This window comes from Macrosteles quadrilineatus, unplaced genomic scaffold, assembly GCF_028750875.1.
Source record: "Macrosteles quadrilineatus isolate MER2022 unplaced genomic scaffold, UCM_ALF_1.0 Scaffold_4__1_contigs__length_99947679, whole genome shotgun sequence".
Taxonomy (NCBI): domain Eukaryota; kingdom Metazoa; phylum Arthropoda; class Insecta; order Hemiptera; family Cicadellidae; genus Macrosteles; species Macrosteles quadrilineatus.
In genome coordinates, this window is record NW_026542597.1 from 11,917,878 (window position 1) to 11,934,120 (window position 16,243).

The 16,243-nt window shown below is 33.7% G+C and overlaps 1 protein-coding gene across 1 annotated transcript; it reads right to left on the reverse strand.

Annotated features, from left to right (window-relative positions):
* Positions 1-3,345: 3,345 nt before the first annotated feature.
* On the reverse strand, positions 3,346-9,177 carry LOC128992530 (E3 ubiquitin-protein ligase Siah2-like). The gene is made up of 3 exons (XM_054416152.1): positions 8,918-9,177; positions 5,298-5,545; positions 3,346-4,311 (listed from the first exon to the last, which is right to left on the reverse strand). The coding sequence occupies exons 1-3, from the start codon at positions 8,918-8,920 to the stop codon at positions 3,744-3,746; spliced, it is 819 nt and encodes a 272-aa protein (XP_054272127.1). The 5' UTR covers positions 8,921-9,177; the 3' UTR covers positions 3,346-3,743.
* Positions 9,178-16,243: the final 7,066 nt, after the last annotated feature.

The following is a 16,243-nucleotide window of genomic DNA, read 5'->3' on the forward strand; positions in this document are numbered from 1 at the left end:
ATGGGGTGTCTTTAGGGTGTCTAATCAATTGTGTTGCATTTGCAGTGGAGTGAAAATTTTAAAACGTACGTTTTCAGGAAAAGCACTTTTAAAATTTTTTGTTCCGTTTTTTGAAACTTTCTTTTATTTTTTTTATTTCATTGACATTTGAAGTTTCATAAAATGTCCATGGTAACGCAATATCTTTGGTGATTTTTTATTAATAGAGCATCTTTGATGGAAAAACACAAAATTTTGTAATGACCATCACGGACATAAAACTGAATATTAAAAATACCGTAAAACGGGGTTACTTGAAATGGTGGGGTAACTTGAAATGGTTTGGTACTGTTTTTGCATATTTGTTGGTATTAATAATCTCTGCCTGATTCATTGCTATACAATAGAGGATTTAATGCGTCATTAGATGACTATTAAGATTGTGTTAATAGATGACCTTTAAAAAATAGGTAACTACTCTAATTTATAACATTAATTGGAATTAAAAGTTTGAACAAAATTTATAGGTCTGAAAACTTCTTAACTGCAGCCTTCACCAACAATTTTAATCAGACTAACCAAGGTCACAACATAACCTCAAATATTACTACACAGAATGAAGCAGAAGATTTTCTGCCAATTCTTGTTTTTAAATTTTTTTTCAATTTTTTTTCTCTTTGATGTCAGATGTGGGGTAACTTGAAACAGTGTTGAAACACCATGTAGCCCATCAAAGATTTGTGAGTTTTACATTATACTATATGAAAGTCGTTGAATATTATTTTATCTTATTTTAGATGTATGTTTATATGCAATATAAATATGTGTAGCATTACACCATTGTTGTAAAGAGGGGCCGTTACTGCTTCCCATTAGAGATGTAGGTTCAGATGAAGAGTCTTAGTTTTTGTTTGACCTTGCGAGTTTTTTTCAACTTTTCATTTATTAAATATATTTTTAAAAACCCCTTTTTCATTTCAAGAACCCCCACACCATTCTAACTTGAAATATTCATGTTTTATAATACATTTAAATGGGCATTTCAAGTTACCCCATACCAAGGGGTAACTTGAAACACCTACTTTTTATTTTTTTTTTGTTACACTTTTATAAAAAAGTGTAATTTAAATAGTGCATTGTGTTCTACAGACTAAGACTAAAAAATAAACATATCAATCATTAAAATACGTCAATTGGTTTCTGAACAGGATAACTTTAAACCTGAAAACTGTTTCAAGTAACCCCGGTTTACGGTAGTTAATATTATTTTTATAACAAACTGTTTTGCTTTGAATTAATTTACTTTTAGTTTAATGGCCATTATACAATAAACAGCTCACTAAGCTTTTGGTATATTTGGTCTTTCTAGAAAAAATAAAAAAAATAAAAAAAATTGAAAGCCAATAAAATCTTTTAAGTTTGTATAACTCCAAAAAAACTTACCTGAGACCCGAAAAATCGTTATGTTTTTATAGAGGTGTGCTTCTTTTGTGTATAAAACAATGAAATATGAAGATATTTTAATTTTTGAAATTTTTATGATAGAAATCACATACGTGATGATGGTCAGGGACAAGCGGTACGGTCGTGAATTGTCTGGAATAATCGAAATCTTTCTAAACAATCCTTCAATTAAACTGTTAGTTATAATAAAAATATGTGTTTCAATTGAACTAAACTGTTCAATTTACAATGATATTTAAGTTATTGTCACGACCAAACACAATATAATCCATAAGGCTGGATTGGTCGTGAAAAAAACCGCGATGGTCGTGAAACTTTGGTCGTGACATTACGTGTTATTTGGCTCTATTCTGGCTGTAGCCCTGCACCTCATGTTCGAGGATACAAAGTGGACTTCAAGGTTAATGTAGCAATTGAAATATCATATAAAAAAAAATTAACACCACGTCTACTTCATCAAATGACTATGTACGATCATGGACACACCAAAATTACAAAAAAACACAAACTTACCTTTATTAATCTTGTAACTAATTCTTTCAATACAAAACGACCGGCACAACAAACTTGACGTACACCCCGAACTAGTCTCTAAAACGAACTGACGCAATCGTCGCCAGGCTTGCCACTGTGGTGCTCCAAAGTTGAAATTTTTTCCCAAATGGTCCTAACGCCAAATCGAGGGACAGACTTATTTTTTCATGGTAGTCAGTTTGCAATGACAATAAAATTGTAATATGCTTCTTTTTTGTAAGTTTAATAACTATTGTTGACATAAAAGTATGGCTTTATATTTCGGCATGAATAATTAGTCTAAAAACAGCGAAAAGGTGGAAAATGTACCCTATATAGGGACACGTCATGGTCGTGAATTTAGATACTTTAAAAATATGAAAAAAATACCTAGAACCTATTTAAAACCAAATAAATGTGTGTAACATGTTGCCCCCGTCCCAAAAAATATTAAAATACATAATAATAAACTACAAATCCAGTATCTACGAAGTGAAAGGCCAGGGACATGAAAACGTACGTTTTTAAAATTTCACTCAGTGATGGTACCTGTAAAATTATCATCAAGTTAACTAGCCAATTAACCCAGTGTACAGTGCAGAGAGAAGTGAGGTGCAGAGCAAACATTCAATGGGGCGTCTACTAGCACTACTCACTGCGGTGTCTAGCACCAGTCTCGCTTCTCGCAACCCCCCTGGCACTCCTTTCCCCGACCCCACTTGCCATCAGTGGTGTAGTGGGGCAGGATTGTAAAGGCGTTGCCACTCTACTTTTTTTCAAAACAATCTTTATATATCTTCATATTTTTCCTTAACCTTGGTGAGCTTTCCTACAGTAACATGTAACATGTACATACTCTCATGTTAGAGGAATACCGTTATGCCCTGTGCGATAGAAACTTCTGGGTGCATGAAGATAGAACAGATTACCATTTTGTAAATTATAATTTAAGTTATAAAATTTACACTGAAAATTGAAATATTTTTGTTTTAAGGCTAATTTTAATATCCTATGTCAAGTTAACAGCATAGTGGATATCTTTAAGAGAGATTTGATTAAATTTTTACATCTATGCATTTTTTCAGTTTCTTTATCAAAATTTACTAATTAATCTAGAGCAAAAGTCAAAGATATTCAAAATTAGTGGTAATGCTTCTCAGTGAACAAATGATTAAACAAAAATAATGCAATTTGGGTTGCATTTTCAATGCAGTTATTTTTATTGAAATAGTATGATGACATTTTACAACAATTAAAAAGTGCATGAATAATGTAAGTAACTTACAGATGGTACAATTAATTGTGAATATTTAAATGCATTCATAAAGAAGGAACGGATCAGTGACCCAACTTAACTCGTCCATGAAAAGTGTTCCAGGTGGTTAACAAAATACAACGTCCTGGAGGATTTGATGTAGTAGGGTGTTAACACAATTATTTTTATATTCCGCCCATACAAGGGGCTTCTTCAGAGGAAAGTATTAGAAAATCTACCACTTCCTTCTTCTGAAGAAGGCACTTGTAAGGGCAAACTAATCAAATTAATTTTTTAACTGCCTGGAACTTTTTTCTTGGATAAGTTAGATGTGAATCCATTCCTTCTTAGTAAGCCAAGTGCTCTTCTCTACAAAAACTAACCTAATGAATATCTAAGGAAAAAATTCATTAAAAAGTGATTACATAAATGTTTTTCATACTAATAAAATGTAGCAAGGATATCACAAACTCAATCATATCGCTTTCAGTTCTTTTGTCCTTGGAAGCACTGAAGCACTCTCACCAACTACCTATTTTTTGAAGATCTCCAAAGTTGACTGCACAAAGCCGTACATAGATTCCAGCTTCATCTTGGTAACGGTGATTCTGTACTCAAACCTGTTGTGAGAAGTAAACTTGTGTAGGATTGATGTCGGGATAGAGATACAGTTTTCTACAGATGCGTTTGCCTCAGGGTCCATGTTTATCTTCACATCTGCCCGATAAGATCCTGAACGGTTTAATTTCACCGAGGCTCTGAACACAGACGTTGTCTTTCCTGAAGGCAAAGGGTGGAATATTGCTGTCAACTTCCCAGCTTCCGGTTCGTTTTTCATCTCTCCCCAAAAGAAATGACCGTCGGCTATGATTGGAGTGAAGACGGATACTTCCTCCATTGGGTTAAATCCCATTCCGAGTTCACCCATGGATTCTGGTGCCAGAAACATATTCACCCACTTCCCATGAGCGTCTGAAAGATGAGCGAGGATAGAGTTTGAAGGCCCTGTCCAGTCACAGTAGCGGCAGCTGGTGCATTTGTAGGGGCAAAACTTCTCATGGTCGTCTTTGGTTTTGACAAAGTAATTGCAGCCTTGATGCCTGAAAAATATCACATACTTTATAATGGTTTAGTAATCTCACAAACTAAATTAATAGTTGAATAGAATAAGACATATGATATAACGAACACATTGGAAGTATTCCGGGACGTACAGATTGAGGCAATGGGCACCATATTTATTTACTGTCTCACAATAAATATTGCAACAATAAATGAACAGCTGATTGTAATCTCAATTAAACTATGGAATTTTAGTAAACATACATAGTGCTAACCAGTCGTGAACACTATGTGTTTTGCTGTAGAAACTTTAATGATTGTTTTGCAAAACTCATCAGAAAAACAGCTAAATCCCATACCTCTAAACATCCCTAAAGTGGTTGTGATGTGTGTAGTTACAACACAGAGAGAATATTTCAAGACCGTTCCCTTTCAAAACGTAAAGAATGCTACTGGCATAAATACAATACACACACAAAATTTCACTTTTTGGAGATAGTGATGGAAACAAACAGTAACCCATAAATTCATTTGAACATGGATACGATACATCTAACACCAATCGAAAGTTTTACCACTTTCTTTCAACTTTTTAACTCATAATTGCATTGTGTTTGTGTAGCGAAGGAAACAAAAACCGTCATCAAAAGCTGTTTGAATCATAATCACTGACTTGTAGTTTTTGAAATATGTACACACAGCATAACCCTTAGGTGTTGTCCAGTCCAAACCATGATAGCTACTGAAAAAGATATGAGATGAAACAAGACCAATAGTGTAAACCAACCCTCTTAACACTTTGCGAGTGAAACATTTTATTGATACATTCTATTGTATTATAATATATTAAAAGGTTACTGACAAAACACAGCATATGGGTCCAGAGTTGATCCTGCTCAAACTAGCTGCTATAGCTACTTTCAGATTAGTGGGTTTCTATCTTTGACTAATAGTTCCATACTCGACTACCCAGATAATATTTTAATACTCAGTTAATGTTTAACAATAATTAGAAGAGAATCACCTGCAAGGGTGAGGCAATGACTCGATGACTTGTTGGATGAACACAGACTGGTTGTCGCTGAAGTCTCCTCGACACTGGGGACATTTCTGTTGTGCTCTGGGCAGCGCATCGTGACAGCCGGCGCACACTGGATGTCCCCGCACACACTGCACTACAGCCGGCGTCAGTGTCTCGTGGCATACAGGACATAGCGCTAGCTGTAGCAGCCAGTCCAAGGAATGGCGCATCTCCTTGGTCGACAACTTATCCTGTACAGTGTGATTCATTCATTACAATTTTAAGCGTTGACCTTTGGATACTGATTTAGATATCTAATCTATATTGACAGATGTAGCCTTGTATTCAATTCTTCATAAAAACAATTCTTAATGAAAAAAAAAACACATCTATATATTAATGGACAATCATGTTTCTTTAAAACCTTTTTTCTCAGCTCGTGTGGATCGCAGGGAAAATCTACGCATACTGTTAGAAAGATATTTTCCTGTAGATGTGCAGAACACCTTTATGAATTAAAATAGGCTCTAATATAAGCACAAAAAATGAATTTAAAATTAAGAAAAAATTAACATGGGCTTATGGGTTGCCATGCTGGTGATGAAATAACAACAAAATAAACAGAAAATCAAAACAAGTGGAAGAAATTCCAATCATATGTTTTATTTACAGCGTGGGGGGGGGGAATTGAGAAGTCTGTACATTATATATTTGTAGTCGAGTTTTCGACCACTGGACGACCCCTAGTATTATTATTATGTATAAAAAAATCAATTAAAATGGTTTATATGTTTATGTCATATTCAACAAACCAAAAACAAAGATTTGTTATACAAGAAAAGCAGAGGGATTATTATAAACCAGTGTTATTATAAGTCAGTGTGGAGTTCCTCAGAGCTCCATTCTTTTTTGGGCCTTGTTTATTTGTTATGTTAATGATCTATGTAATGCTACCAAGATAACCACCTTTCAATACACAGATGATGCCGCTCTAATTTGTACAGGACAAAACAATGAGTTTGTACAAGCCTCTAAAACTTATGAATTTCAACTCCTCGGGGAGTGGTTTGCAGTGTAAAATAGCCTGTCCATGAATATGGTAGAAACTCAACTAATCCAGTTTTCTGCATCCAATATTAACCAAGAAAACATCTACAGTATCTATCTTCTATCTATATTATTAATATTGCTACATGAAACTTTGTGAACAATAAGGTTTTTTTGTTTTAAGATTTAACCCCACATATTATATACGAATGTTCGTCTAGGTGTAGATTTGCAAACTGACCTTACATTTTTCAAAAAGTCCCTTGGGCTCTGCCCCAGTGGCTTTTAAAGTTCCCATATGTTATCCTTATGAAGAACACATTTGTTTACATTTTGATCAGCTGGATAATTTAATTTCTGTTAATATTTAGTTGCAATTTAAGGAAACCTGTGCTACAAACATTTCCTCCACATGTGCAACCCACTGACTCACTGAATGACTAATTAGGTATTCAAATTCAAACATACTTCTAGAAGAGCTAGGCTGAAATTTGGTACGATTATAGGTCTCGGTCCTTCAATCAGAAAACTCCAAAGTGTTACACTTTCCTATTTTAAACCCCCTAAAAAATTCCCAAAAAGCCCCTTTTTTTTTAAAAAACACATGTTTTCTTAAAACAATTAACTCGAAAACGGGAAGAAATAACAACAATTTGAAACAATTTTCATGGTTAGGAGTGTATACTTTTTTTTTTTTTTAGTGTATACTTTTTTGGTTAGGAGTATACTTTATTTATGTTCTACAATACACTCTTCAGCCTTTTATGAAAATGACACCTCTTCACTCCTAAAAAACACCCTACTTTTTCAACCTGTAAAACTTCTTGGAATTTTGCTGTGTTTTTATTTTTTTTAATTACTTTTCTGACATAAACTTGTACTATTAATGCTCCCTACTTTGAAAGAAAATACACAAAAATGACACTTTAAAACTTAAAAAAAAAAAAATTAAAATGATGGATTTTTTAAAGTAAGTCTATGATTAATTAATTTTAGTTGCTGTCTATAATTAATCATATCTATAAACTGAAATGTCTGACCAAGGGGTTATTCATCCAATGAAGGTTACAGGTTTCTTCCCAAAATATGACAATTTTTGGCTCAAAAGCCATTGTACTTGGATCAGTTGACTATTTTACTAACATAAGGTCGACATTGGATACAAGAGGAGGTTTATTTGGACTTTTTTCTTACCAAAAAACAAAAAAAAAACTTGACTGATGTAAAGACACAAAATAATAATAATAACAACTAGCAACCTGTGTCACTTCGTGACTTTAAAATCCATGACATATTTGATAAGGATGAAAACTATTAAGTCTAATCATATCCCTATTATTTGCATTGTGAGCCCTATTTGCATTGCGAGCCCTATTATTTTCATTGCGTGTGCGATCTCTTTGAGACATCTTAGAACAATTGCAAATACTAACGAATACTATGAAAACATAAAATCTAATGTACCGGTAAGTGATTTTTTTTTTACATTTTACACAACTAACATTACAATATTTCACTTGAATTCCTTCAAACATCAATAAAACCTACTATGAAGACACAAAATCCTCTCACAACACAATATCTAACTTAAGTCATTTTATTCCTTACATTTTATACAAATAACTTAACTTTACAACATATTTTATGTGAATTCACTGAAACACCACCAACTACATAACCCCATTTTCATATGGATGTAAACAAAATTTTACTATGGCCATCTGTTTTGATGTAAACACATGAACTTGAAATGGTTCAGATGATTGACAATAGAATTCAGCACAAACTATGAAATTTTAAAAGCCTAGGACGAAGGGCTTTCACAGGATATCATCCAAACCCGCAAAAAGGCACATCTAGAGGATAAGAGTTTTAAATTGATTCCCAATATGTCTACAAAAATAATGGATTTAAAATAGTTGATAGAAATAGTTGATTTGCTGTACCGGTACACAAAAATCAAACAAATTCTTTTAAGAATACAGATAATAGTCTGTATGATGGAGCCTCCATCTACCTGGGAACAGAAAAAAATACTACTATAACCCAGAATGATAACCGCATGGTAAAAAGCGTTAAGTACTCAGAGAGAGTTTTGCCTGTCAATTCGTAGGCAGCGCCACCAGCAGAGCTTTGCCTGCCAATTCGTAGGCAGCGCCACCAGCAGAGCTTTACCTGCCAATTCGTAGGCAGCGCCACCAGCATTACAACGCTGGTGGCGCTGCCTACGAATTGACAGGCAAAGCTCTCTCCGAGTACTTAACGCTTTTTACCATGCGGTTATCATTCTGGGTTATAGTAGTATGTTTTCTGTGACCTGGGGCAATGGCCCAGGCCAACTTTAGGTACAGAGGGTCAGGAGACAAGTTCCATCATACAGACTATAATATTACTTTTGGTATAATTTCAAGTTTAGACTGACTTATCCCAGGGATTGCATCAGAAAATATGAATATTGAATATCAGGAGACTAATTTAATCAAGGCAAATAACATAATCATTGAAATACACAGTCCTATTTCTTGAAACTTTGCAAAACAATTAATCTTAGTTTTATAAAATTGATAATACTTTACCATTGTTGAAGAGTCCCTCTGGCAAGACCGCAGAAATAGAACTTAGCACACCAAAATAATGTCAGACTATAGTGTTACTGTTCTGGAAGGAAGTGATTCCACTTTCTGTTGATAAATAATGTCACCATGTAGCTTATCTTATAATCATGCAGCCTCCAACATCTCTGTGTAGCTGAACAGCTACATAGACTAAACTGTGATGTCACCAACATGAATCAGTTATGCCAATAGAACTTTTAGTGTTTTGTCTTCATTAGTTTAAATTGGATAAACTTGCATTTCTTGGTGTGAAGCTAAATCAACTAATGAAATAAATTGTATGATTTTGGTAAAAAAAATATTAGTATTAGTATTGTTTAGGATGCTTAAGTAAAATTGTTTATAAGTTTAAACAAATAAGTTGTAATAAATTATTAAAAAATTAATGCTATCTGTATAAACAATATATTTTTACGAATAGTAATTTATTAGAACATGGCTTGGTTCTCTAAGATTTTTTATTTTGCGCTAAGTTGTGTTTATAAAACAATTGAATACCAATAAAAAATATAGATATTTTTTAGTAAAAAAATTAAACCTTGAAGAATATGGTAGATTATGGTAGTCCCTTACTGTAATTGTATCTTTTCTCACTACTTATCAGATATTCAAAGTTGGATTTTGAATAATTTTCTTTTCATCTATACATCCATCTTTGATTCATTAAACATTGAATTTTCACAAATAATAATACAATGTTCAAACAATTGTTGCATTCAATTAAGGCAAAAATGCAAATTTTGAATGTAAACAAAACATGGAAGGTAAGAACAGAATCATTTTTTGGACAACCTGAAACTTAATTATGTTATTGTAATAGGTACATTTTTTATAAGTATAAATTCAAATGGAAACTTCAAATAGGAAATGCAATATTACTTATGCCAACTAAAATTAATATAAATATAAAATTTTCTAAGAAGTTAGTTCTTAAAATAAAATAAGACTAAAAGTCATTAAAAGTTATGTTAAATCTTCAAGATAATATTGGTAGATCACATAACATTAATTTTCCAAACTAACCTCCCAACTACACCTACCATGCCACAACACAGTACTGTGTCTCACAATTTGTGTTGGCTGTACTGCTAGTCTCAAACAGCTGATTCCAGGAAAGGCATCTGCTGACTCCACACACTGCAACCCCAGCATATTTACTTGAGACCACCTTAGCTTTACCACTTTGCCTTGTACAAAATACTGGCTTGTCTGAACAAAAAATGTTGAAACTGAAACAAATATTTAACTTTCATATGGCTTTTAGGTTTTATTAGTAGGAAAACACACAATTAAAATTCTCCATGGATTTGACCCTATGGTACCTTTTTACTTTCTCCCCCTAGAGAAAGTATTGTCTTATTAAAATTTTTTCTTGAGTCTGAGTTTTGGTGGAAAATCTGTTTTGGGTCCCCCTGAGCCCAAAAAAGGTGGTCTTTGAATGATGCTGTTTGTGTGTGTGTGAATGTGTACAGTGCTACAGACCTATGGTCCGATTTTGATGAAATTTGGGGGCCTATCACCATACGTTTAGTATCTCCAGGCTCTTTTATATTTGTTTAGAAATTTAGATTTTTAATCCAGATTTCTCCATAAAACCCATAAAATAACTGTAAAATTTGATTTAGATATAAAAACAAAGAAATGCTTGAACGATAATTATAAAAATTCAGTTCATTATGTTCCTTTAAACTCTAACCAAAATTGTACAATCCCCAATGTTGTAAATGTTACAGTTCAAAAGATTAGTTTTATCATGTTTTATTTAGTCAGAATAGGAATAAGTTTAATTTCATTAAACGTGTTTGTGATTCCTCTTTATTGGGATTTCTTTACTTTACTACTTCTTTACTTACTCAAGATTCAAGACTGCACTTTCTAAGCTCCCCAGATTGACCACTCAAACCATATTGTAAAGCTATTGAATGTACACAGAGAATCAGATTTATCACAAAATAGTAAACAAACAGTATCAGAAATCTGAAATACTATCTCCTATTAGCTTATCAACAACCCATTATGGGTAAGCAGTGGGAGTAACTATGATATTTTTTAGGGAAAGTCACCAAAGTTGAAGTAACTTTTGAACCCTAACTTTTACAGCATTGGGAGTTGTACCATTTTGTTTAACATTAAAAGGTCTATAACATACTAAATTTTGATCGATTTGCTCAGATGATGGTGTTTTAGTGAAAATCTGATTTTCCATTATTTTATAGGTTGTTTGCGAAAATCACCATTAAAAATTAAAAAAAAAAAAAAACTAAAAACATTCCTGCAAATACCATGGAATACAGTAGTACCCGCACACATACCAAATTTCATCAAAATTGGACCACAGGTGCAGTCTGTAGCTCTGTATACTGTATACTTATACAGTAGAGTCCCGCAAACTCGGCACTCGATAACCCGGCAGTCTGGATAACTCGACCATCACCTGGCTCAGATAATTAGTGATTTTTGAGTCCGAGTTAAACATAGTCTCAGGCTAGCTCATGTCAAATCATTCACAACTCGTACCAAGGATTTGTTGTACTATATCTGATGACTCAATACTGACTTTTAATATAAATATAAATAAAAAAAGGCGGTTAAAAAGATTAAATATTGTATTGTTCTTATTTTTAACCCTAGTTCCCGATAACCTGGCATTTCACAAACTCGGCACCCTTCCAGTCCACATTACCCCGAGTTTGTGGGACTGTATTTACCTCTATACTGTTGTTTCATAATCAAATTCACCCCTATTAGAGTATCGATGATATTATCTTTTTATGTACATACAAAAAAAATAAAAATTTAGAAATTATGATTTGGGTAAAAAAATAACTTATCCTTCAGTCAGATACTCACCTAGGTGGCGAAACTAAACCTAGGTGGCTAGTGGGTAAACTAAAAGGTGACTAAAACAGCTGAGACGGTGAGGCAGCCTTCAAGCGGGCCAGGCCAGTCCCGCTTAGACTGAGGGTCAGGATACAGCTCCGATCGCATAGACTATACAATGTCTTCAGCTGAATAATCAGGAGGGATCTATGAGACAATGAGATGGAGTATGTGCAGTCATTGACTTTTGGATTCTGAAGTAGTCATCTCACTGCATAGACCAGCTGTCACCAGTTCTTTGGTTCAAATCTATATCTATAACTAGTGGCTTGTAGGGACATAAGTCCCTAAAAAGCTCAATACATAATATAAAACAAATTATTCCAATATTTAAACAAACTAAGAAATATATTATCGCTGTGTCAGAATAGATATCCCTGTACGCCATATCTTTTGTGTAAAAAACAGTTTGTTGTTTGACTTTGTTTGCCTTTGATGATGTTATTTTCAATAAATAATTTGAATAAATACATAGCTTTTAACTCTGATAAAGACAGCAAACATATAATTGTTTTTGAATAAATGATGGTTTATTAAGGTAGCTTTGGTCTTGTGGTTGATTGTGATAAAAAAGACCTCCCTGATTGGAACTTAGGAAATTGTCTTCGTCAAATAAGAAAAGGCAAATAAAGGTGTTTTGAGGTAAGCTTAGTTCTTTCCCAAACCCGCTAAATTAGCATCCCTACCCAGTTAATAATTCTAAGTTTATACTTCTTTTGTTAGGGTTTATATTAGTGTAAAGTAAAGGCATCCCATTGACCAAACTTAACCCTAGATTTCTTCTGATCAACATAAAAAACTACAATTAGTGAAAGTTTATGTGGTGGTATTCCTCTTAAAGGTGCGTGCGATTGACGTTACATATTCTATCAAATTAAGCCTAATCATTAGCTGACTCTTTTACGAGCAACAGACAGTACCTGTTTAAAATCTCCAAGCATATTGTTTTTCCTCCCATTCGAACTTGTCATAGTACTTACTTAATTAACAAATATATATTTCCTGTACGAACCTATTCCATCTTTATTTCTAGGTTATTTTCTAAAGCCGCGTTTACACCGGAGTTTCAAACAAAAAGTTGCAAACTTTTATTGCAAACACCAGTTGCAAACAGTAGTTTCAAATAAAAGTTTGCAATTTTTATTTCATGGTTTTGTTTCCATGTTTCATGAAAATGTTTGAAATAATTTCGACCTTAAGTTAATTTCCCGTGAAATGTCATTCCACGCATAGTTTTTCTTGTTTTTGTTTTTATAGTCAGAAATAGTTTGATTCCAAAGCACTTCATGTTCTCTATAAAAGCTAATTAACTTAATAATATTGTAATCTCTTCACTCCATCTCACTCAGTAGATCATCACTCACAACACGCACGATACGAGATAAGTCACAACAATAACGAGGTAGCCGTCCAGACAGGGTACTGAGTCGAGATACAGGGTGGTGCGAGTGATCACGTGAGTGAGACAGGAGGTGGTAGCGTAGGGGATGACGGAGACATGTTTCTGTTTCGTGTTTCAACGGCTCATAGTGACCGAAACTAGTGTTGCAAACAAAGAGTTTGCAACTCCCTTTGATCTTTACCGACTTCAAGTGGAAACAAAAATTTCTGTTGCAAACACCGAAAAACTGTTTGCAACAGCGAAAAGTTTCGTCTGAAAATGGGCGTTTTTAGAGATGTTTGCAATTTCTGTTTGCAACTCGTGTTTCAAACTCCGGTGTAAACGCGGCTTTTAAGCCATTGAGGTTATTCCACTTCATACAAAGTATTGATTAAACACTACAATAAATCTCAAATTTAAAAGAAAGAAAGTGTTGAATAAATCAAGAGCATATGTATTTAAATAAAAACAAAGCAGAAGTGTTCAATTTAATCTTGAATCGTTAATTATTTAGTCAATGTGGTTATTTAATGTTAAACGTTAAAAATACACAAATTTGAAAAGTTTCAAAGTAAAATTATTTATTTCCCCATTCCATAACGTAACTAAAAAGTCTTAATTTGTACAGGTAACGTTATCCCTGGTTTTGTATAGTACGTTGCAGAATTGACTGGCAAATAAGTAATCCAAATTAATGTTATTGTTGCTTATACTGGCTTGATGATAAATCACGATCAGCTGTATTGAAGTAAACAAAAATCTGCAGTAATTGGCTTCTAATGCTTTTCTTATGAAGAACATTTTACGTTATATCTCGTTTTATGGTATCTTTATGGGAATTCTGCTATTTTCCCCGAGTCCCTGGGGTCAAGACCTTTAATTTAAGACATCTCCCACTTTTCTGCGACCTACCAGACGTCCACAATTTTCTGGTAAAAATTTTGTCTTACAGAATTATATATAAGGATACGTAAAGCCGTTTTTTGTGAACACTACTACCGTACTCATCCCTTACTAACAAACTAACCAATTTTAACATTTGAGGTGTCAAAAAAATTGTCTCAATTTGTTGTTTTTCTTGTAGAGAACACACAAAATAAGGCCAGCTTCTGAAAAATGATAAAATATTTACAAGAAGTGTTTATTAATTATTATAATATCAAAATGTTATTAATAGTGTGATTATTTCCATTAGTTACACAAGCTTTTGTAGATGAGTCTTTCAAACTCATCGACAATTATGACTGTTGTTAGTTTTAAAATAACTCCTGTATAATACCGATACTTGACAATTGCTCGATTTCAAGCAATAGGTGCACTAGTAGTTCATAATTCATATTCCACTTGCAGAGCACTACTGTATAAATTTAATTTTCTCCTTTATTTTTTTGTACAATGACATTTTAGTTTACAGTAAATTTTCTTTTCCTACAGTTACCTAACAATGTACATGTTCTCTCACTGATTTGAGAAAGCAAAGTGGCCAATTCGCTCATCAGTGAGACAATGTTAACATTGTCTCACTCTAATTACTTTGTCTCACTCCAGATTTGCAACGTGAAGGCACGAAATAGTGAGCGCGTAACATGCAGGCAACGTCGTATGCGCGCGAAATACGTTGGCAGCACTGGCTGTAAATCAGCTGGTCAGCTGTTGTACTGTTGTATTTGTCACTTCACATTAAATGTTATATTAAAAGTTCACTTCTGTGTAAAAATAGGTTATGTTTCTTCACAAATTTATTTGTTTTATGGTAACTGTAGGAAAAGTATAATGTGCAACTCGAGTTCAAAGTACAATTGCCTCACTCGAGAAACCTTTTCTCACTAGTTGCACAAATAACTATTTCCATTTAGTTTTGTTAAAAAGTTTGCATATTCAATGAAATTCTGTAATTCACCTCACTTTGTCAGTGGATTAATTCAACTCTATCCATTTAAATTTTAAAATCTAAAATTGGCTACAATTTACCATTGGAATAGGACATCTACTTCTATCCCGACTGGGACGGTGGTGTCGTTCTGTAATCCAGCAACTAGGAGGTCACAATTTGTGGATATTTATAGGCACGCACTGTGGATGTGATACTCCCTGGTGTGTTAACATCCGCACTAGTGAGTACTATGACTATCCGCAGTGCTATCCTGATAATTAGACCAATTCGTTAATTACAAGGAAAAATTGTTGTTCGGATTCCACTATAAACTGTAGGTCCCTTAATTGCCATTGGCTGTATGGGCTATTGATAAACAGCTGTGTCCAAGGAAAAATGTCGGCCTTAGTCACTAACAAGACTACGATCCCGCCACTCCTCCTACACTCACCTCCATTCATACTTGGCTTAAAATACCTACATTCGTATGGTCGCCATTTCAGATTTAATTTTTAAAGTATCAATACTCAATTGTCAATGAATGAATTAAGGATGTGTAAGGATAGTAATAAAACAAGACATTACATAATCACCAATATATTAAAGGCCCTCCTGTTGAATATTCTATACAGGTCAGGTTATCTATCAAGCTGACACACGGGTGTAACAGATGCAACGAAAACTCTGTCCGTTTGAGCGAGAATCAGAAGGCATCGTTTAGATATTACACTATTAGTTTGTTAATTTGTAGTTTATAGGGTCACCTTGAATTGGCATCTTTCATTCTAGTGTGAACTGTTTTACTCAGTGTCCAAATATTATCAACACTCGGATAAAAAAACTAAGGAGGTATTACAAGTCTAGTTCTCAACCGACTAAGATGGTTTCAGGGTAGAAAGTTCCCCAAGGTTAATTTTTGGAGAAAATAGCCTTGAAAATTGTAGCTAAACATTGTTTTGATTGTAAATCTCGGTTAAGTGTATTTAACTGCATGGATGAAAGTGAAGATTAACAATTTAAAGTAAAGAAACTGTAGGTCAACGCAGTGCCGGATTTAACACCAAGCAAAAGGACTCCCCAGCGTTTTGTACAAAAGTAATTTCTTATAACACATTTCTTTTGTGATAGTGACGCCTCAGTGATCATGGGAAAT

Excerpts from the sequence above, each read along its gene's own strand:
- LOC128992530 (XM_054416152.1), bottom strand. Across the intron at positions 4,312-5,297 it reads TCATTGCCTCACCCTTGCAG|GCATCAAGGCTGCAATTACT; the intron begins GTGATTCTCTTC and ends GATATTTTTCAG.